Consider the following 23,747-nt stretch of genomic DNA (forward strand, 5'->3'; position numbering starts at 1 on the left):
AATAACAAAGATAAAATAATGGCAATGATTTTTATCTTCGCTCACTTTGGCCTAAATATCTGCCTTACTTTTTTATTTCATACTTTGTTACCTTGAAAGGCTTTGTTTTTTAATGGGGAAATGAGTTTGGCAGTACTGCTTAATAGTAAAACCAACATGACAAAAAAATTGTGATGAAATCGTGATATTTCGGAAAAAAATTGTGATATAATATTTTTGCCATATCGTCCACCCCTACCCTCATGTCGTTCCAAACTATAAGACCTCTAAGTTCCTCTTCGGAACACAAATTAAGATATTTTTGATTAAATCTGAGAGCTACCACATACCACAACTACCACATTCAAGATCCAGAATGATAGAAAGGACATTGTTAAAATAGTCCATGTGACATCAATAGTTCAACCATAATGTTATAAAGTTACGAAAATACTTTTTGTGTGCAAAGAAAAAAAAATAAAGATTTTATTTAGCAATCTCTTCTCTTCTCTTCTATGTCAGTCTTCGACCAGATGCGCTGCACCTTGTTTACAAGCAAAAGAAATGTATGCCCCATTATTTTTGTTTTCTTCGTGCAAAAAAAATGTTCTCATAGCTTCATAACATTACGGTTGAACCAGTGATGTCACATGGACTATTTTAACGATGTCCTTGCTACGTTTCTGGTCCTTGAACGTGTCAGTTGCTGTCTGTGCAGGGTCAGAAAACTCAGATTTCATCAAAAATATCTTAATTTGTGTTCCTAAGATGAACAAAGGTCTTACAGGTTTGGAACGACATGACATGAGGGTGAGTAATCAATGACAGAATTTTCATTTTTGGGTGAACTAACCCTTTAAGCAGACACATTTATCCAAAGCGACCTAAAGGTCTTAACTAAGTGAGTTCACAATGCTCTATCAAGTCTGAATCCAGTCATTCACAGTTCTTTATTGTGTTGTAGAGTACTATCACTAAGCTGGGTCCTTTAGCACGGATCCTGCGGGATGTGAATTCGGCCCTGACGAACCCCACTGGAGCCCCTGTGTCATCTCCCACCGAGCGCGTGGGCTCCCCTACTCTACCCGGCAGCAGTCTGTCTACCGGTCTGCAGAAAATGGTCATGGACAGTGAGATCACAGGGTAAGTCTTATGCAGCCAGACTTTTCACTTTCAGATTGCAGATTCTAAAAGTCATAAAAAATATCCAATTTAACCGGCAAGCAAAAATACAGTCTTGTTTTGCTTTACTTATGCTTCTAATTGAGAAACCGATCAACTGAAGATGAACAAGAATTAATAAACTTCAAAAAACTCCAGATCCTTCTGATTCTTTGGGCTCTGGGATGCGATCCATGCAAGTTGATGGCAATTTGCTGTGGCAGACTGTGAAATGAGGGAAATACTTTTAAAGCACTCATATATTTAAAATACAACTCATATATTGAAATACAAATTAGGCTGAGAGGAAAAAAACGCAAGCTAGTAAAAGTCTTTATCATTCTGTTGTGGAACAATAGGGTAAAATGATGTAAAACGTGTCTCAAGGAAGGCTCTTGTAAACACCTCATCTTCTCATGTTTACTATCTATTTACTAGTTGCATTAAAATTGTTGCGTTAATTTTAAAAGCAATGCAATGATTATGGGTTCAGATATCTTAGAAGCACGCATAATGTTTAAATGCACAGTCAGACGCTTTAAATAAAAGCATCTGTTGAATGCATAAATGTACACTACTGTTTTAAGGACAGCAGTAGCAAAAATGGGGTATAATAGTAATATTATGGAATATTATTACAATTTAAAATAACTGTTTTCTACTTTGAATATATTTAAAATTTAGATACATTTATAGATTTGTAAGTTTTAATATATTTTAATTTTAGTGCTAAATGAAATATTCAAACATTTAATTTAACAAAAACATGCTTGTTGAATAATGTAGATTTTATTAATTTATTAATTTTATTTTATTTATTTTACTTGCTACAGTTCTAATATACCCAAATGTCTATTAAAAAGTTTTAACAATGACTTTGATTTGTTTAAAATCATTGCAGATTTAAATATTCAGACATTTAATTTAACAAAAACATGCTTGTTGAATAATGCAGATTTTATTAATTAATTAATTAACTAATTAATTAATTGTATTTATTTATTTTACTTGGTACAGTTTTAATATACCCAAATGTCTATTATTTTTTTTTAGCAATTACTTTGATTTGTTTAAAATCATTTCAGATTGATTTGTTTAAAATAATTCCAAATTTAAATATTCAAAAATTTAATTTAACAAAAACATGCTTGTTGAATAATGCAGAATTAATTAATTAATTAATTAATTAATTAATTTTATTTATTTTACTTGGTACAGTTTTAATATACCCAAATGCCTATTAATTTTTTTTAACAATTACTTTGATTTGTTTAAAATCATTTCAAATTGATTTTTTTAAAATCATTCCAAATTTAAATATTCAAACATTTAATTTAACAAAAACATGCTTGTTGAATAATGCAGATTTAATTAATTAATTAATTTTATTTATTTATTTTACTTGGTACAGTTCCAGTATACCCAAATGTCTATTAAACCGTTTTAACAATTACTTTGATTTGTTTAAAATCATTTCAAATGTAAATATTCAAACATTTAATTTAACAAAAACCTGTTTGTTGAACAATACAGATTTTATCAATTAATTATTTTATTTTATTCATTTGTTTTACTTGGTACATTTGCAGTATACCCAAATGTCTTTTAAAACGTTTTTACCAATTATTTTGATTTGCTTAAAATCAAATGAATAACGAATAATGGCTATAATGAGACCAGCGTATTTTAGTATCATTGACATATTAAATTATACATTTATTAATTATAAGTAATATTGTGGAATATTTTTAAATTAAAAAAAAAAAAAAAACAGTTTTTTATTGGAATATATTTTGTGTATGTAATTATTTCTGTGATGCTAAAGCTGAATTTTCATTATCATTTCCCCAGTCTTCAGTGTCACATGATCCTTCAGAAGTCATTTTAATATGCTGTTTTGGTGCTTAAGAAACAATTCTTATTATAATCAATGTTGAAAATAGATAATATTAATATTTTAATGTGTTAACAGTTAATACATTCAATATTTTTGACAGAAAGTTATACTTTTTTGTGGATTCTTGATTAAAAGAAAGAACAGCATTTCTTTAAAATAGATCTTTTTAAACATTATAAAATGTCTTTCTGTCATCTTACACACACTGCTGATTTAAGGTATTCATTTCTTTCCAAACAAAATCTGACTGACTGATACTGTAAATATAGAAACTGACATGCGGTTATCATGGCCAGGTTTCCCCATGAGAAACAGATTTGTTGTGACTGAAGAGCACCAAGCAAGACATTGTTTATACTGCCTTTTCGTCATCCTTTTCTTCAGAGTGGTTTGTTCTCTATCACAGTAATCAAAGACATATATTTTAATGTAGTCCTGCTTCAATGAGACATACTTGTTTTGTCAAATTCTAGTGTTTGGACTGTGTTCCGTCATGTTAGTTATGCAAATGAGCTAGATTGGCAAACAATGAGTTTGATTTGAATTAAAGAACAACTGTGATCTTCATTTTGTCCTGTTGCCACTTGGACAGGTTGGTGGATTTCACTCGGCTGCCCTCACCGACCCCCGAAAACAAGGATCTGTTTTTTGTAACCAAGAATTCTGTGATCCAGCCGTCGCCTGCCCGCAGCTCCAGTTACTCGGAGGCCAACGAGCCAGATGTTCAGATCCCCAATGGCAGCAAGAGCTTGTCAATGGTGGACCTGCAGGACAGTCGTTCTCTCGAGAGCGCTCCCAACACCTCCTTCAGCGACCCCATCAATGACAGCCAGACCTCAGTCGGCCAGGGCACGGGAGTGTGGACCACCCGCACCGCCAAGGGCAACACGCCCAGCGGTCCGACCCTGAGGAGAGCAGGTCAGACCCCCACCACACCGAGCACAGAAACCGCCCCGGGGAGGTCCCAGCTGCTCGCCCCGCTCTCGTTCCAGAACCCCGTGTACCAGATGGCTGCCGGATTGCCCCGTGCGGTGGCCGATTCGGGATCTGAATGCCAGAGCTCCATCAGCTCCCAGAGTAACGCAGATGAAGCGGCTACTGTGGGGTCAAAGCACCCATTTCTGAGCCAGTCCAGCACGGGGGCCAGCGGTGGAGGGGGCAGCAGTGGGGACGAGTTCATTCGGTGTTCTGGAGAGTTCACCCGCAGACAGCTGTCCCTCACGGAGACCCAACACCAAGCCAACGTACCACGCCAGAACAGCGCGGGCCCACAGCGCCGGATAGACCAGCCACCCCCAGCCGTCACAAGGGGCCGCACTCCGCCCAACATGCTCAACACTGCACCGTACCCCCGCCCCTCCAGTGGAAGTATGATGTCATCGTCTCCTGATTGGCCAAGCAGCGGCACCAGACTGAGACAGCAGTCGTCGTCCTCCAAAGGGGACAGTCCAGAATCCAAGCAACGCACCCTACACAAACAAGTAAGCTCATTTTTACACTTTTTTTTCTTTTTTGTCTTTTGATGAAAATATCCTTTAGATTTTAGTAGATATATTCATTTTAATCAGTTTTACTCTGGCTGAAAATTTTACATGATGAAAATAACATTTTACTGCAAAATTAAATATGCAAACATTTAGTTTAACAAAAACATGCTTGTTGAATAATGCAGATTTTTAGTCAGTCATATGTGACCCTGGACCATAAAAACATTTGTAAGTAGCATGAGTTTATTTGTAGCAATAGCCAACAATACATTGTACAGTAACAGTAACAGTAAAATGTATCAATTTTACTTTTATTCCAAAAATCATTAGGATTTTAAGTAAAGATGAAGTTCCACGAAGATATTTTATAAATTTCCAATTGTAAATATGTCAAAGCTTATATTTTAAGTAATATGCATTGCTCCAGGGTCACATATACATTCATTTTAGTCAGTTTTATTCTAGCTAAACAATATACTCAACAAAAATATCATTTTAGTGTAAAATTAAATATCCAGACATTTCATTAAACAAAATCATGCTTTTTGCATGATGCCAATTTTATTAATAAATTAATGTTATTTTATCATTTATTTTACTTGTTAAAGTTCCAGTGTACCCAAATGTCTTTTGTTTTAAAAGTTTTAACGATTACCTTTAGTTTGAAATCAAATCAAATAAAATTCAATTTTGTTAACATTTTTGATGTAAAACAAGTGGCAATAATTGGACTACGTATATATATATATATATATATATAAAACTTCTATTTTTATATTTTTTGTTTTAATTTTAGTCATTTTTATTTTATTTTTTTTTTATATATGTGTATATAATTACATTTTGTTGTTATTTTACTTATTTAGAAATTACAGAGCTCCACACATGACATGTAGGGGAAAAACGATCTATTAGTAATTACGAGGGAATTAAATAATAAAAGATAATCTTAATTAATCATTTTTAATCATTTATTATTCTGACTGGCTTAAAATGAACTCAAAATAGGTTGTAAATTAAAAATCAGACACATAATTACTAGAATTACATTTATTGAACCTATTTTGTGTTCATTTTATGCAAGAAAAATAATACATTTTAAGCAGTAGTTGAGTTAAATAAAACTACCCGAAAGACTGAAATAAACATTACCCAACAGCTGAGTCAAAACAGCCCAATCCCTGGGTTTGTCCATATTTCACCCAGCGCTGGGTTGTTTTTAGAGTCTGTCTGTGTGTCTGCCTGTCTGTCTATCTTTTAGAAAATTGAACATGATTTTTGTCTGGACAATAAGGTGTTTTAGAAAACGAAAGTTATATGAGTTATATGATAAGTCCCAAGTTATATCTAGGGATCAAAATATATCTTTGAGGATTGTTGGTCGGCTCTTCTTGAGTTGTCCTAGTCAGCAACCACCTAGCAACCCAACAGAAAACCCTAGCAACCGACATGCTAAAAAACACTTAGAACACCCCAACAACCACAAAACAACACGCTGACACCTAGCATTGTGGCGGAAGGTTTTGCAACATTTATTTCAGAAATGTTATAAAACTAATCATCATTGTTATTATTGCTACAATGTTCTTCCATGTTCTCAAGAGACAGCATTTTGAAACTGATCACGTCCTTTGCGTCTGACTAGGTTTGTGAGTTGCAACATTCCCATAGCTAATTGAGATACCACTAAATTAGCTAGCACTCGGCTGATATCCTTAAAACAAATTGGCACTCAGATCTCTCAGGGGTTAGTGAGTCTTTTGGTGCATCGCTACAATCAAACGAGGCTCTTAGGTTGAGACGAACACACAGCCCTCTCGCCGTCAAAGGCGAAAGGAACGGAGCAGACAAGCAGAATTAATTGCTGAAGCGCAAACACTGCGCTAGTGATTAAATGACTGCTCGCATTGTCCAGACTGTTGCTTTGAAGTCTGCCGAATGAATCTTCATTAAAAAATGATCAAGTGTTTTTCCTAGCGAGCCTAAGTGCTGTTGTCACCTTGAAAAGTTTTAAGGCACTTGTTTGTTTGTACATGTTTGTGAGTGCGAGTGGAAACTACCAAATTTGAGTCTCATTTATATGTTAGCACAGGCATATTATGATACAATAAGGTATTTGTGTGTGTGTTTGAATGGACTTTTATTAGGCTCCATCTCCTGTGAATCCCAATGCGTTGGACCGTACTGCTGCATGGCTGCTGAATATGAATGTGCAATATTTGGAGCAGGAGGGAATTGACCCAGATTCGAAACACCGGGAGGACTTTCCAAACAAGGAGGATCTCACACCAACTGAAAAGGTAATAATGAGACCTCATCCTGCGGCACGGCAGCACGGAAAACAGCAGTATATGCAGAAATACAGCAGGCTTACTGTTTGTGTGATCAAAACTGGCCTCCCACAGGCACACAGACAGGAAGCATTAGCAGAAGATGATCATTTCTTATAAAACATGTTAGCTGGTTTCACTATTTGTCATCTCTGGAACAGGATGGACGCTCTGTGATGTCAGGACATACTGATGAATATTATTAAGGTCATGCTGATGCTGCTAGGTACAGTTGAGGTCAAAAGATCATACAAAATGCATGTTGTTTATTTAGTACTGACCTGAATAAGATATTTCATATAAAAGATGTTTACGTATAGTCCACAAGAGAAAATAATAGTTGAATTTATAAAAAATTACCTTGTTCAAAAGTTTACATCCCCTTGATTCTTAATACTATGTTGTTACCTGAATGACCCACAGCTGTGTTTTTTTGTTTAATGATAGTTGTTCAGTGATAGTTAGTGATAGTTTACCCTTGTTTGTCCTGAAGAGATAAACTGCCTGCTGTTCTTCAGAAAAAAATTGTTCGGGTCCCATAAATTCTTTGGTTTTCCAGCATTTTTGTGTATTTGAACTCTTCCCAACAATGACTGTATGATTTTGAGATCCATCTTTTCACACTGAAGACAACTGAGGGACTCATATGCAACTATTAAGGTTTTTGAATTTGAAGATCAGGGTATATTACCCTCATTTTGTCTTCTGGGAAGCATGTGACTATCTTTTGTAGCCTCTGAAGGGCAGTACTAAATGAAAAAATTATGATATTTAGGCAAAATAAGACAAATTTACACAAATTTATCTCCATTCTGTACAAAATTTCCCACCCCCCCTCAGCTCTTACGTCAACCTAATTAATATTTATTAGCTCAGGAAAAAAATTAAGAAATTACTGCTTTTATTCGGCAAAGAAGCATTAAATTGATCAAACGTAAAAGTGAAATTATTTATAATGTTACAAAAGATTTCTGTTTCAGATTAATACTTTTATTCACCAAGGATGTATTAAGTTAATAATTAAGTTTAAGTTTATAAAAGTTAAATAATAAATTAAAAGTTAATAATAAATAATTTACATTGTTATAAAATATTTATATTTTGAATAAACATTGTACTTTTTAAACTTGTTATTCATGAAAGAATCCTGAAAAAAAAATCACAGGTTCCAAAAAATATTTGGCAGCACAACTGTTGATATTATCCAACACTGATCATTCTAATAATAAATCCACATATTAGAATGATTTCTGAAGGATCATGTGACACTTAAGACTGGAGTAACAGCTGATAAAAATTCAGCTTTTCATCACAGGAATAAATTCTATTTTAAAGTATGTTAAAATAAAAAACATTATTTTATATTGTAAAAACATTTTGCAATATTACCGCTTTTTTTTTTTTTTTTTTTTAATCAAATAAATGCAGCCTTGATGAGCATAAGAGACTTCTTTAAAGACTATTACAAGTCTTACTGACCCCAAACTTTTGAACGGTAGTGTATATACCTTATATTTATCAAGGTTTCCACAAAACATTAGGCAAATATTAAACGATTTTCAACAATAGTAGTAATAAGATATGTTACTTAAGCACTAAATCAGTTGAAACTGATTTCTGAAGAATCATGTGACACTAAAGACCAGAGTCATGGCTGCTGAACATTTAGGAGTAAATTACATTTTTAAATATATTAAAAGGGATAGTTCACCCAAAAATGAACTGCGCAAATAATGACTTTATTCAGCAGTTTCTGCTCTTACACGTCAGTCTTCTCATAAAACGTATTCTCATAGCTTCATAACATTATGGTTGAACCACTGATGTCACATGGACTATTTTATCAATATTCTTACTATCTTTCTGGCCCTTGAACATGGTAGTTGCTTCTATACAGGAACAGAAAGCTGTCGGATTTCATCAGAAGTATCTTAATTTGTGAGATAAGCAAAGATAAACAATGGTCTTACAGGTTTGGAATGACACGAGGGTGAGTAATTAATGACAGAATTTTCATTTTTGGGTGAACTATCTCTTTTAAAAAAATCTGTCCCCAAACTTTTGAACATAGTGTAAATTGCTAACGCAAACCTTTTAAACCTTAAAAACGAAGCCATCCATGGTTTTTATCCTGAGCACTTGAGGATATTTTAAGCTCAGATCTAGTTGCTTAGTCACGGTATCTTGTCCTAAACTGATACGAGGACTGTGGATGTCAACCTGCAGACAGGTAGATGTCGTTCAAAGAGTAAAACCGCAATTGAAAATGACTTTAGATGAGGCTGACTTTTGATCTCTGTAGTGATGTAATTTAGGTGGACAGGCTCAAATCACTACACTGCAATAGTGGAGTGCACACGCCTGGTTCAGGCTTGTCTGCCGTCTCTTTCCCCTGCTCTTTAATGAATAATGAGCACGGCGGAGTGCACCGAATGTGTACACCCACATACTCCAGCATCTCCTTCAACAGAACCCCACTGCATCCATGCTGTTTGAAGCTGTTAATGTAAGTGATACTGTGAAGATTGGTTGAATCCTCTACAGGGAATGTAGCTTATTGCACAACAGTGTATTAGATGTAAAAACACACAGGAAACCAAGTTTATTATTCCAAACCTTTGCATATTTATAAATCAGTGGGTTTCTATATCTATAAGCCCTTAACCAAGCATAATCTCAAGATGGAGAATATCAGCAGTGAGTTCTCTAAAACTTTCTTCTCCGTACAGATGCATAAAACATTGCATGGAACACTTTCTTAGTTTCTGAATAGCCTGAAGCAACAACACAGTGAAAAGTTTTTGTTTTTTTTAAATCAGTATGTCTGTCTTATTTTTTTAATAAAATATGTAAACATCCCTAAACAAAAAATGATAACATGTGCTGACTTTATTTATAGTAAATGCAAAAAAACAAGCCTTATATATTTTTTAAGTGAAAATGTTAATAAAATAATATACATCTATGTATGTGGCAGACACTTTTATCCAAACCAGCTTAACGTTGATTTCAAGATCTCAAGGTCCATTGATTCCCTGGGAGTTAAACCCATGACCTTGGTGTTGTTAACAGCTTGCTCTACTGTGAGCTACAGGATTGCCCCAAAACGCATGAAAAATTCATCTTTGAAATATTCAGTAGCACCTACTAGATATGTTTCATACAGCTTTGCTGGATTTCCCAGGCTTAGCAGACAGATACGGAATGATTAGCAGGGCTCTGTTCGTGTAATATGCATTTCGAGCCACAGCCGTACACACCCGAGAACTCTCTCCTTACACTGCTTTTGTTGCTCTGTAATCCTGCTATTAGAGTGCTTCATTCTCTCTTTCTCCTCCTCAGTATCAGCAGGAGATTGCTGTCCTGCAGGAGAAGCTGCGTATTTCTGCTAAGAAGCTGGAGGAGTATGAATCTCGCATGAAGAGCCAGGATGACCAAACCCAGAAGATGCTCCTGGAGTATCAGGCCCGGCTTGAGGACACGGAGGAGCGATTACGCAAGCAGCAGGATGAGAAAGAACACCAGATGAAGAGCATTATCACCAGGTGAAGATTTAGGGTGGTGTGGCCTTGTGGTTAAAGGAGAAGTTCACTTCCAGAGCCAAAATTTACAGATAATTTAATCACCCCATTGTCATCCAAGATGTTCATGTCTTTCTTTCTTCAGTCGTAAAGAAATATACTTTTTATATACTCAAATGCTCATCTTGTCTAGCTCTGCGTGAGCTCCGTGTATTCCGGGTAAATACAGTTAGGGTATGTCGAAAAACTCAAATCTCATTTTCTCCTCCAACTTCAAAATTGTCCTACATCGCTGCAGAAGTACCAACCCAGTGTTTACACAGTGAACGTGCAAAGAAGATCAAATGTCCTTTTCCAAAAAAGGTAAAACAGCGATGTAGGATGATTTTGAGCACGAGGACAAGCATTTGAGTTTAAAAAGTATATAAATTGAAATTTTTTTTTTTAGAAAATATCCAATCGTTTCGCTAGATAAAACCCTTCTTCCTTGACTGGGATCGTTTAGAGCCTTTTGATGCTACATTTAAACTGCATTTTGGAAGACATTTAGAAAACATAATTTCTTTATGAATGAAGAAAGAAAGACATGCACATCTTGGATGACATGGGGGTGATGAAATTATCTGTAATTTTTTGTTCTGAAAGTGAACTTCTCCTTTAAGAAAACTGAAACATTGTAGGTTTACTTGATGTGTTCCAAGATGTTCATATCTTTATTTCTTCAGTCAAAAATAAATGAAGTTTTTTAAGGAGAACCTTCCAGGATTTTTTCTCTATATAGTGGACTTCAATGGGGATCAGCGGGTTGAAGGTCCAAATATCAGTTTTAATGCAGCTTCAAAGGGCTCTACACGATCCCAGCTGAGGAATAAGGGTCTTATCTAGCGAAACGATCGGTCCTTTTCTGAAAAAAAAAATATATATACTTTTTAACTACAAATGCTTGTCTTGCACAAGCTCTGAGTCCAGGATTTCTTGCATTATGTAGTCTCATTGGAAATTTAAATTCAGGAGTGAACTAATGAGCACTGAGGTAGCATTTGTAGAATAAAGATTTATGTGGCAATTTTCTATTCCAGGTTGATGTCAGTTGAAGAGGAGCTAAAGAAAGATCACGCAGACATGCAGGCCATTGTTGACTCCAAACAGAAAATCATCGAAGCCCAGGTAAATTAAATATCTAATCACCTTGTATAGGTCTTTATTCATTTTCAAGCTAAGGCAGTGTTCGCAGTAATCAAATAGTTTTCATGATGTCGTTAAGCTGGTGCTTTTGGATCCACAATCTTAATTTAAGTAAAAATTGACATTAACGTACTCCATTGAAAACTAAAACAGCATTAAGCTAATTTTTGTATAATTATTATGTGGTTTAATGAGAGACTAAAATGATTTGGCCACACGGCAGTGGTATTTAAGTGAACTGCAAGAAAGACTAAAAATGTTCACTTGTAAAAACAAAGGTCTTTTTGCAGTGATGCCATAGAGGAACCATTTTTTGTTCCCCAAAGAACCTTTTAGTGAACAGTTCTTAAATTAACCATTTTGAAGAGCATTTTAAAAACCTAAAGAACCATTTTGACTATAAAAAAACCTTTTCTTTCATGATTATTGAAGGTTATTCATGGGACCACTGATGCCAATAAAGACATTTTTTAGAGTATACACTTTGCCATGTATATATACTGTTTTAGATCAATATGTTTTTAAAAAAAGAAATTAATACTTTTAAACCAATCATATTAGAATGATTTCTGAAGGATCGCGTGACACTGAAGACTGGAGAAATTATGCTGAAAATTCAGCTTTGTCATTGCAGTACATTTTAAAATATATTAAAAATAGAAAACATTTTTAAAATGTAATGATAGTTCACAATATTACTGTTTTTACTGTATTTTTTTTATCAAATAAAGGCCTTAGTGAGCATAGGCGATTTTCAAAAAATAATAATAATAATAATTTCACTGATCTCAAACTTTTGAATGGTAGTGTACAGTTAAAAAAAAAATCATAAAAGACATTTTTAAGATTTTGCACTCTTTTTAAGCCACTAATCAAATAAACAGATTAATCATGTTTGTACAAAAAAATTCTAGTTCCATTGAATCACAAGATGCTTTTTGGATCATTCTCAAATCAGGCTGGAGAACATAATCATCAGTCCGCGTCCGCTTGAGTGCAGCTGTCATTAAAGCAAAAGGGGTGCATACTGAATACTAAAAAAATCAATGTTAACTTTTCAAGTTGTTATGCTGACAGTATAATTTAATGTATCATTTTCTATCAAACACGAAAAACATTATTTTCACTTACGGTCTGAGATGTTTGTGGGTCATTCCATGAAATCGGTGCCTTTTCCACTTGGAAAAATAAAATAAATCAATATTTTTTTAAATATCCATAAAATGAAGACACTTTAACATGACAAGAAATTGTATTGTGCCATCTCAGGCTAATGTAATTTATCATTTTATGACTATTTTTCTACCTCATGTTTTGGTATTTTTGTCAACCCTGTTATCGACACAAGTGTCTACTACTGTAGATAGATACTATAGTTTAACTCATATGCCACTGAATGATAGGCATTAGCTCAATAATATACCGAGGGTGAGCTTTAAAATGTTTGAAATTTACACAGACAATCTTTAAAAACAGGGTCAAACCTAATCAGCATCATCCCTGTTACCCACTCTAAAAAGTAACAGGTTTGACCATTTCAAACAAATTTGCTCATTTCTAACTAATAGTCAAGTTCACAAAAGCACATATTGTACACTTTGAAAGGATTTTAATTGTAGATATTGATTATATTAAATGTAAGAAATAATTGTTAAAATTTACATGTTAAAAGTGGTAACAGGATTGACATCGCATGATGGCCCCCCTCAGTCAAGCCTCATAAATAATCAAAAAAATACAACATTATAGAGGAATGAGAGAAACATTCTTATGTTTTAAGCATTGGCATCCTGGTTAAGAGATGATGTAACCTCCTAGAAATGATGTCACTCGAACGTACATTATTTTACAAGGGTTTTTTGATGAGGGTAACAGGGCTGACATGAAATCAGGGGACACCAAGAAAATGATTTATATATTACAGAAAAAATACAACAATTTGCAAATGTGATTTGCAAATGTGTCTTGCTGAAAAAGAAAATACATTACCCTTATCAGCATAAATGCTATTTAAATTATTTTAAATAATATTTAATTGACTTTTTTTATGTAATATTGATGAAAGCATACATAGCATTGTTATTTGTTGTTATATTAAATCAAAGTTTGATTATTTCATAGGGACGCAAAAGGCACCGATTTCATGGAATGACCCTTGAATCGATTGTCAGCTACTCATTTGTAGAGTCATAGCGCCCTCTTGTGTTAAATTCAGATTTCAGCATGACGCTGTGAGCTGGTCTCTGAGGTTTAATGGTGTTAATCTATCTGAAGGTTTAATGATGAACGCCTGGGTCCTCGGGGGACAATCAGCGTTTCTCGTAAACAGTTTGATGAGCATAAAAACCACCCACTGCGGATTCATTTCAGCACTCATCAAAATCATTAAAGACTGTTTACATCATAGATTTATTTTATAAAGACAAGGAGAGATTACTGCCATCACTGTATGAATTTTAATTTAAACTGCAAATTTATTTTATGGGTTTTAGACGGCATAATTAGTCTGTAGTGTTTCTGACTACAGAGTACCCTGCGTCCGTTAAGCAGTAGAAAGACTTTAATTAAACATTAAATATCATGCACTGTTAATCACCTTCTCCTATCCGACCTCCATTAATGGTCACTCCCCACAGGAGAAGAGAATCGCATCCCTGGACGCCGCAAACGCCCGGCTAATGAGTGCCCTGTCTCAGCTGAAGGATCGTTACAGCATGCAAACGAGGAACGGCATCTCTCCCACCAACCCTACCAAGCTGCAGATCACAGAAAACGGTGAATTTCGGAACAGCAGCAACTGCTAGCGTGGACATAAACACACACAACACAGGCCTATGGGCCTAGTGACGGACAAGGGCTATGGGTAACTGTCGTACAGTACGGTGGGGTTACATTTGCTTGGTCGAAAATAACTCTTTGGGAACGAATTGGATAGAGTTGCACAATGTTGTTTTTTTCACTCCGTATATAAGGCTAATGCGTCTTTTTGAATCCTTTTAGATTATTAGCCATGCAAAGATGTCCCATGATGCTTGTTTCGTAGCCCTTGTCACAAGAGCCACTCGGTCACCGATCTAAGCCGTGACCAGATTCTGTATGATTTGAGCTGTGCATATACACTTTTTGATTGGATTTAGCATGATAATACTGTAATTATTTGTTGAAACACTATTTTATTGTACATTTTCATGTAAGCATCTTTTTTCTTACCATTTTTGTTGCTTGCATCCCTCCAGGGCAGCAGTAGCACAAACCACATTGCATTTTGTTGCATACTTTTTTTGTATGTGCGGAACATTTTAGTCTATAAAAAGGTGGCGCGCCTCATTATATAGTATGTATATAGTTTTTTATGGGCTTTTCAGAGAAAAGAGATTTCCTTTTTTTCGTACAGTGTGTATTTCCCGTGCTGAGGTCTGCTGTACTTTATTTAGAAGAAAACGAACAAAACAAAACAATGTAAGCTCCGGTTGTACATTCAGGTGCTGCTTCTAGACAGAGCAGAGTCGACGACACACTTTAACCCCTCTGCAAACGCTCAACGCCGTGGATAGAAATGTCCTCATACTGCTTGCTGTTCAACGTGGCCAGTATTAGACTCCGTATCCAACATCGTACAATCAGCGTGTGTCCCCTACGATGTCTTTCTTCCACTCTATGCACTTTCTATAGCATTAGAATGGACCCTTTAACCAAAACCTGCTTCTGTGGACTTGTTATAAAGGCTATTCAGAGCAGCAAGTACAAAGCATATAGCATTCAGCACTTCTACTGGGTGATAAAGGTTTGAGTTGATGTGTGAAGGATACGTGGCTGTTTTTTTACTTAAAGGTTGTGATGTTTCCTGCTCTTCAGATGCGGCTCGCATCAAACAGGCTGGAAGTCAGTGCAGCGCAGCAATAGTTGCATCAACCCTGCATATAGACCCTTTGCTCTGGTATCAGACGAGCCTGTTTTAGCTTCACTGAACTTTATTTAAGTCAGGTTCGTGGAGGGGAGTTTGAAGACTGTCAGTGTTTCTTTTATGTATAAATATTCACATCAGTTTATTTGGGACTATATATTTTTTGGACAAGCTGCAAGGGCAAACCTCTTTGTGTATAATTGTCATATCAAACATCTTCATTTTTCAGTATTCCCTCTGTTTTCAATACAATTTTTTTTATTTATCATACAGGCTTGAGAGAAAGTATGCTCTGTTGAATTATTTGGAATTGATTTTTTAATTTATCTTTTAAATTATGTTTAGTTAATGTATTTATTCAAATATTTTTGTTGTTAGAACCCCAAAATTGAAAGTACTAGATGAAGTTTGAATGCTGAGTGTGTCCAACGTTGTTAAAGTCAGCATGGAACAGAAGTTCAGCTCATCTTTTTGTGAAAAGGCTTCTTGAACGAGAAGAAATGTAGGGCAGGATTTTGCTGTTTGGGAATTGAGTGGATTGTTGGATCGTTGTTCTTTATCATTTTAGAAGAGAAGAGATGCATTGCAAGAGGAGAGCACATGAGGATGTGAATTTAAGACAAATAATAATAATAATGAATCATTTACAGTAAACACTGCAATATATAAAACACAAGAATAGACCATTTTGGTTTCATGGTGACTTTTCTTACATTTCTTGTTGACATTTTTTGGATGTTAAAATACCACTGGTGTGAGGCAGGGTCAGAAATTAACATTTGCATTAAGGTGCAATATTTGCCCTCTGAAACATTTTTTTTACATTTGTGAGAGCAATATTGTATCACCGTATCATTATAAATCCATATGTTGTCTTTAATGTCAAATAGCCTATTTAAATTTACCCAATTACTTTAAACAATATTCTAAACTGTTGTCAGTAACAGTAGGCCGTTCAAACTTGTATCTAAATTATACATGTAAAAAAACAGGAGCTCATATGGCTGCAATATTATGACAAAAATCATTATTGTAGATTATTGCTCTTTATAGTGTAATAATATCGAATAGAAAACAATATCAAACGTTTTTGTTTCGTTTTGGGCACGTCACATTCTGGCTTCACAAACATGTCGTTTACAAAATAAATCTTTAATATACAACGTATCTGCACTGTTGTTATGATGAGCATTTTCAGTGCTGACTAATTTAAGCGTCTCTGATTGGCCATTTCATTCCTAAATTCAACAGAAACGTGTTTGATTGTTTATCTCGTTCGTTGTACACTGATCGAAATGTAACACGCGACAGCCGTGATACGTTGTTTAATTGTGTAGGGGCATTTTTTGCCTCTTTGTATTGAATTTATAGGGCATTTTTTCTTCATTTTGGTGGCATTTTTGCCACAAGCCCTGGTTAATTTCTGACCCTGTTGTTAGGTTGAAAGGACTGACTGACTGTCTGATTATTTTTGCAGTTGTGAAATTGTGTACTTCACTTTTAAGACTTAAGATAAGATCTCATCTATCACTATTCGGCAAATTTTTGTGGGCAAAATACATTAATTACAAAAGGAATCAGTAATTTCATGTGTGGGCGATAATTTTCCCAGTTCGCAACGGGTTCAGGTTGGTCATGTGAATTATCCAGTGCTGACCAACAGAAAGCTGCTTGGATTGAAAGTGACTTCTGTGTGACTTGTGCTTCATATATATCACTACACTATTCACAATGCACAAAGGACCTGTCATTTTTTGCCAAAATTTCGATAATGTGACCACATCTTTATACTAATCTGTTTAAATTCAGAGAAATTAAAAACAAGAAAACTAAACATGTCTGGACTTCCTGTAACAAACTTTTGAAGGCAATAGTATGGCACATTAAAACACTTTAATTTTTTAAAACTCCCTTAATATGTTACGTGAAAGTCAAAGGGCTGCTGTTTAGTGTCACTTAACTTAAAGGAAGACTTTCCAAATTTTCCAGTTTGGCATGATTATGTATCACAAACCATGTAAAAATCTCCACTGTGTTTTCTGCTTTACATCTTTTGTATGTATATTTCAGAGCTACGCTGACAGTTTTTGCCACATGTACATACATGAACAGAAGACATACCAATATATGAGAAGTCATTTGTGTTGAAGAAAATGTTCAGTGCAATTCATGTACAATTGCCTCTAGAATTATTAAAGTTTTATTTAGCTATTTCAAGGTTCTTACTTTGTTTGTTAGTTTACTGTACAGTCCAAGAAAAATACTGTTGTTGAGAAAAAGATATATTGTTTCACCTGTGTAAAGTTAAGTAAATGCTATGGACAGAATGTATATATCCATGTAGAATGCCATTGTCAAGATGGGTGCACTTCAGTGAGTGCCATTCAAAATAAAAGCAAAATATTTGTCAATCAGTGTCATCACTGAGGTCTTTCTTTAACACATCATCTGTATATTTTGCAAAAAAAAAACAACTTTTATTTAAGTTTTTGATATTTCATATTAATATCACAGTCTCTATTACGTAACAGCTGTTATGTTTGAGACCATAGTGCCATCTAGTGCTCTTCAAGTGGAAGTGCACAGTTTGTGTTATTAATTTTAAGACAGATATACTGTATATTGATTAGACTGAGTTCATTGAAAACAGAAAACAGCAGTGCCTTAAGGAAGAAAAAAAAAGTTCAATTTATGTTTTTAGCTTTGGTTTTGCACACGAGAATAAGCAAGTTAAAATTTACCATCTATCTGTCTGTCTGTCTATCTATCTATCTATCTATCCATCTGTCCATCCATCTATCCATCTATCTATCTATCTATCTGTCCATCTATCCATCCATCTACGTTATCTATCTGTCCATGGCCTGGCTCATAAGTAAAAGGGACAAATAAATGGTTACATATGCAAGCAAGAAGAGACCAATCACAATTCAATATCAAGGTTCAGGTAAGAAAAAAGACCAATCAAAATGCAGTATGCAAACATTGTGATGACGTCGACGCCGCTGGCTAGATTTTGAACGCTGAAGGTTTGATCAATGTAAATCAAGATTTGCTAAATTTCATTTCTCATTTCTCTAAGTATAATGTTTACAACAACTGAACTAGATTACACACCTAAAACAGGTAATACATACAGTTTGAATAGAGCAGTTCTGACTGAATTGGGAGCACAAAGGTCAGGTAATATGTACGGTTTGTTTACAAAAAACTAATGTTTGATTAACGTTACTACAGCGCTGTCCAGCAAACGTTTGTCACTGATGAAACGTGAAGCGTCTTAAACTGCCATTAGTTTGGAAAACGACAATTTCCATTTTAAAATGTACCAGATATGATAGTTTGTTTTGTGAGTTCTTTTGTTCCAGCACTCAAGAATTAACGAAGTAACGTAAAGTTATATTAAAAACGTTTGGAGGTTATCACAGACTGTATATTAACGTTAGTTTATGTGGCATAAACATGGAGAAACAAACTAATATTTAATGCTGGTTGAGAACTTGTTACCCGGATGCGCGGCCATATTGGCGATACTGGATCATCGAATGTAAACAACAGCATGGATTGCACGGTTAATGTACTAATGAATATGGTGTTCTGCTAATTTATGCTGTCTAAACCATGGGAAAAACGTGTGGAAGCTGCTAAACCATATAGAGAAGGACTTTGTAAGCAGGAAAGGACGAAATATTTTGACAAACTAAAGTTAATAGGTGGTAAAGATATGTACAAGTAGTATTATTAAGATATTAGCCTAATATTTTACCTACCTGATGGGAAATGATAAGAACAAACATAAATGTTTTCAAGATTTTTGGCCTCGAAATCCTGGTTCATTTTGGCCAATCCACAAACACTTTTCAGACAGTTTCTGTACTCTTCTCCTTGATTTGTTATAACTTATGGCAGTCTATGGTACTCCAAATGTTTTCCAGTCCGACCAGTTAGTACAGCCAATGACAATAATTGATTATTTTCTGCAGCAATAATCAGAAAAATATGCAAGTTTCGTTCGGTTCATTGGCACTGTTTACGTTCAGTGCTGCCAAAATTACCAATTGATGAAGCGTCGTGAAAACACTCTGTTCAGTGTTTCTTGTCTTTCTAATTGCCCATTAACTTCAACTCGATTCAACTCAATCTACAGCCTGGCACACACTGTAGATTGTATACTTGAGTATATAGCTCAATTATACAGTAAATTACGGGCTTGTGCATTTGTAATGTGTTGACAATCATGAATTTAGGTTATTTTAAGAGGATTAAAAACAGATATTGTTTCAAAATGCCATTCATTTCTGAATCATCATCAAATGTGAATAAAAAAACAAATATGATTTAAGGATTACAGATTTGTTTTATTTCCAGTGGTACAAATGACATGTCACGGTTTAAATTAAAAGCTAATTTCACACAGTTTTGGCTCGGTTAAAAATCACGATTTTGGCTGACATCTAAAAACAGTAATGATACAAAATCTCCCCTATTAAATAATACAGAATTACACCGTCAGCTGGTGACTGATATGATCTCTCTCAGTAGTTTTTCCACATATATTAAAAATTAAATAATTTCCACAATAACTTTATGAATGTTTGACAGTGACATAAGTGAAGCATTTTGAGGTATTTTCCTTTTCCCCCCTCAGTGGTCACTGTAAACTCCTCACTAGCCTGCAGTAATGGCTTTGAGACTGCTGGTCCTCTTCATGATGTTTGGTACAAACAGCAGTCCAGATGCTCTCTCAATGCTCTCAATTGGAACCAGGAAGCGTTCTAGTGGAATCTTCTCATCGACAGGCATATTGGGCATCACATAGGACCGCAGCTCCACATCTCCTCTCGGCTTTTCCAGAATCACCACCTTAAAGAAGTGAGTCGGTACGCCTACATGGTTCTTTCCCAAAACCTGATACTTCACGTACATTTTCCCATCAGGTTCCTGTCTGTAGGTGCATGGAGGGAAAAAATATGTTCAGTTAATTTACTAAACCATTAGTTGATTAAATAGTTTTGCGTATCTTGATTTCAGATATGTGGCTTATTTGAAAAATCTCGAGAAGTGGTTCTCAAAAGCATACTGAAAGGCTTTTACCGGGGTAAGTAGAGTGGTCCAGTGCATACAAAGACATTCTGGTAATGCTTGGTGAGAGTGCGACAGTATTTCTCCAAGTTATTCCATGCGTTCTGGTTTAGATGAGGATTCTGTGGGGAAAGATATCCGCAATATTACCAGCCATAATTACACATGCAAACAGAACAATAACCAATAAGCAAACTCTTTAAATGATTGGTGGTTTTATCGTTTGTGTAAGGTAAGGTCTTCCTGGAAATCTACCTTACTGTTTTGCAAAATTCAAAATTCATAAATTATTTCTGGTTCAATTCACGAGTAAAATTTCAAATTCCGTGGAATGAAGAGGAATTTACTGAACAGTCATACAAACAGGAATATCAGTAGCCCAAAAAAAGTTATTGCTATTATTTTTTTATATTTAAAATATATTTTTCTCAATTCTATGCCTATTTATTTTTATATATGTAAAATATTTTTTCTAAATTGATTGGACATTTATATAAATTCAGTAAATGTTTAATTATTAATAAACAAATTATTAATAAATAATCAAAGTTAAATACACTCTTATAGGTGACATTTTTATTATTTATTGATATATTTAAAAATGTAATTGATTGGACATAAATCCATTAACTGTTAAAAATTATTAGCAAATTATTAATAAATATTAAAAAATAAGTCAAATGTTGTTAAAGGTGGCATTTTAAACACTGATTATTAATATAATATTTATTTTCTAATATATAAAAAATCTTGATTGCATTGGTTTAAATTCAGTAATTAGTTAATTATTAATAATAATGATTAGTACTCAAATAATTAAAATACTTTTTAGGAGGCATTTTAAACATTAATTATTAATATAATCTGTTTTTATTTTCTTGATTTGACATTTATATAAATTCATACATTTGTTCATAATAAAATATAATATTAAAAAACGATCAAAATTAAGCTTTTTTTTATATTACATATATATTTTATATTATTGATTAGACATTAAATGTTCAATTATTTAAAAAATAATAAATAAATAAAAATTAAACAATAATTATTATTATCCAAAAAAATAAAATGAATACATTTTTATATGTGGCATTTTAAACTGTATTAATATTATGGCATTTTAAAATGATTAATATCATCTAAGCCAGGATAACATTTACTTTTAACCGTGCTTTCTTAACTGTTTGCAGTAAGATCTCCATGAAAAGGATTTGAGCAGCCCTGTTATAAAGTGTAAGGAAAAAAATAACTACCTGTGGAGACACATTGCTCAGGTAGAAGGTCTCATCCATGGCTTTCTGACTCCATTTGTGATTGGCTGCTGCGGCCAGGTGACCCCTGTCAAACCCACTGCCCTTGTAATCCGCATTGCTCGATCTGTGGTAAACATGAACCGAGTCGTCCTCTTTAAAATCGCAGAACTTTCTGTCCGATGTCCCGGTAACTGTCTCGGCGTTGAGCTGCTCTATGACCCAGGCTGCGGTCCTGTTTCTGGGGTCGTATGACGTCACGTAAGACTCCCTGCTCTTGATATTAGACAGGGAAGGAAAGCCGTACTTCATAACAGCTGTGGATCTATTTACAGCGACTTGTCCCGGCTGGTACGGGGTAATCTCTGACGCTGCGTCGACGCTCGGGATCGGGATGACGGGTATGCGCTCCAGTAGTCCACCGCTGTGACTCGTATCCCGGCTTTTGTTAAGGCGATCGCCGGCTGCTGTCAAGGTGGCTCCGATGCCTATGCCAGCTGTCACTGACAGCCCTGATAAAACCCATCGCGAGCAGAAAACACGATGCATTATACACGCTTAATAAATATGGTTAATTAATTTACCTGAGTAAAGTGCTGTTACTTTGCCCTCTGTATTTACATAACCCATGTGAGTCAGTTTCACCGGCGAAACAAGCGCGTAGGACATTTCGTCGCATGTTTATGACATCACGCTTTACCTTAAAAAGACAGAACAATTTCAGAATTAAAGTTACAGGGTCATTTCTACTATATAGTACATTTTCATGCCGCAAACGCTTCTAAACATGAACAGTATTTAGTTTAGTTATTACTAATTATTATATATTTTTAATAAGCCTATCACAATTAAGATGTATATTTTATTTAATAATTTTACACTTTTTTTTAGCTGGTGTTTTACCATGCACCCCTTTACAGTTCTAAAATGGAAAAGTATTTTTTCTTTTCCTCTATTGGAAATGTTTCTATCGGAAATAGTGGTAACGCTTTACGATAAAGTGTCGTTTGTTAACGTGAATTAGTGTATTAACTAACATGAAAGAACAACGAACAATGCATTACACTATTTATTATTTTTGTTAATGTTAGTTAATAAAAATACAGTTGTTCATTGTTCATGTTAGCTCACGGTGCAGTAACTAATGTTAACAAACACAACTTGTGATTTTAATAATGCATTAGTAAATGCTGAATTTTAAATTAATTAATAAATGCTGTAGAAGTATTTTTCTTTAGTTCATGTGTTAACTAATTTAGTTAACTAATGTTAACTAATGAACTGAAATGGTTTACATGAATTTCCTGTTAAATATTTAAATGTTTTGTTCTCAAAATCGCTTTCAGTCCTGTTTTTGTTTTGTGATCAGTGTTGTTCTAGTATTGAGGTACTATTGTAGTTTTTTTTTTCTTCTTAATTCTGAATTTTTGTTTTGATGTTTTGAGCTTTTATTTTTATTTTCTGTTGTTTTTTGTATATTATGGTAACACTTTAAACTAAGATTAATTATTAACTTCATTAGTTAACATGAACTAAGAATTAACAATACTTCTACAGCGTTTATTAACCTTATTTAATGCTAATTTCAGCATTTACTAATGTATTATTAAAATCACAAGCTGTGTTAACTTTAATGGTAACACTTTAGAATAAGGTTTACTAGTTAACATTAGTTAACTACATTAGTTAACATGAACTAAGAATGAACAATAATTTTATAATAATGCATTCACTAATGCATTATTAAATCACAAGTTGTGTTTGTTAACATTAGTTAATGCACTGTGAACAAACATGAACAAACAATGAACAACTGTATTTTTATTAACTAACATTAACAAAGATTAATAAATAGTGTAATAGTGTAAAGTATTGTTCATTGTTCGTTTATTGTTAAGTTTATTCAACTTGAAATGTTAAATTATACTAAGGACAGCTTAGATATTTG

General features: G+C 34.2%; 2 protein-coding genes across 3 annotated transcripts in view; one reads left to right on the forward strand and one right to left on the reverse strand.

Moving 5' to 3' along the window:
* Positions 1–17,869, forward strand: part of dab2ipa (DAB2 interacting protein a) — a 140,804-nt gene extending 122,935 nt beyond the window's left edge. Inside the window, 6 exon segments of the mRNA XM_051118233.1 lie at positions 944–1,122; positions 3,630–4,518; positions 6,672–6,824; positions 10,197–10,399; positions 11,455–11,542; positions 14,197–17,869. Coding sequence (XP_050974190.1) covers positions 944–1,122; positions 3,630–4,518; positions 6,672–6,824; positions 10,197–10,399; positions 11,455–11,542; positions 14,197–14,364 — 1,680 coding nt within the window. The 3' untranslated portion in view covers positions 14,365–17,869.
* A 1,947-nt stretch (positions 17,870–19,816) lies between these two features.
* Positions 19,817–22,504, reverse strand: endog (endonuclease G). Of its 2 annotated transcripts, XM_051118239.1 has the most exons (4): positions 22,403–22,504; positions 21,803–22,311; positions 20,559–20,668; positions 19,817–20,409 (listed from the first exon to the last, which is right to left on the reverse strand). In XM_051118239.1, the coding sequence occupies exons 1-4, from the start codon at positions 22,476–22,478 to the stop codon at positions 20,133–20,135; spliced, it is 972 nt and encodes a 323-aa protein (XP_050974196.1). In that variant the 5' UTR covers positions 22,479–22,504; the 3' UTR covers positions 19,817–20,132. The 2 variants fall into 2 exon arrangements, with proteins under 2 accessions (XP_050974196.1, XP_050974198.1); XM_051118241.1 differs by having other exon boundaries at positions 21,803–22,476.
* Between the last annotated feature and the right edge of the window lie 1,243 nt (positions 22,505–23,747).

The sequence above is a fragment of the Labeo rohita genome, chromosome 8, assembly GCF_022985175.1.
Source record: "Labeo rohita strain BAU-BD-2019 chromosome 8, IGBB_LRoh.1.0, whole genome shotgun sequence".
Taxonomy (NCBI): Eukaryota; Metazoa; Chordata; class Actinopteri; order Cypriniformes; family Cyprinidae; genus Labeo; species Labeo rohita.

What these genes read in the sequence shown, in the direction of transcription:
- endog (XM_051118239.1), bottom strand. Translation starts at nt 22,478, where the DNA reads ATGCGACGAAATGTCCTACGCGCTTGTTTCGCCGGTGAAACTGACTCA. An exon ending in ATGTAAATACAGAGGGCAAA is followed by an intron (nt 22,312 to 22,402) that starts GTAACAGCACTT and finishes GGGTTTTATCAG; the next exon opens with GGCTGTCAGTGACAGCTGGC. An exon ending in TGAGCAATGTGTCTCCACAG is followed by an intron (nt 20,669 to 21,802) that starts GTAGTTATTTTT and finishes CTTTCCCCACAG; the next exon opens with AATCCTCATCTAAACCAGAA.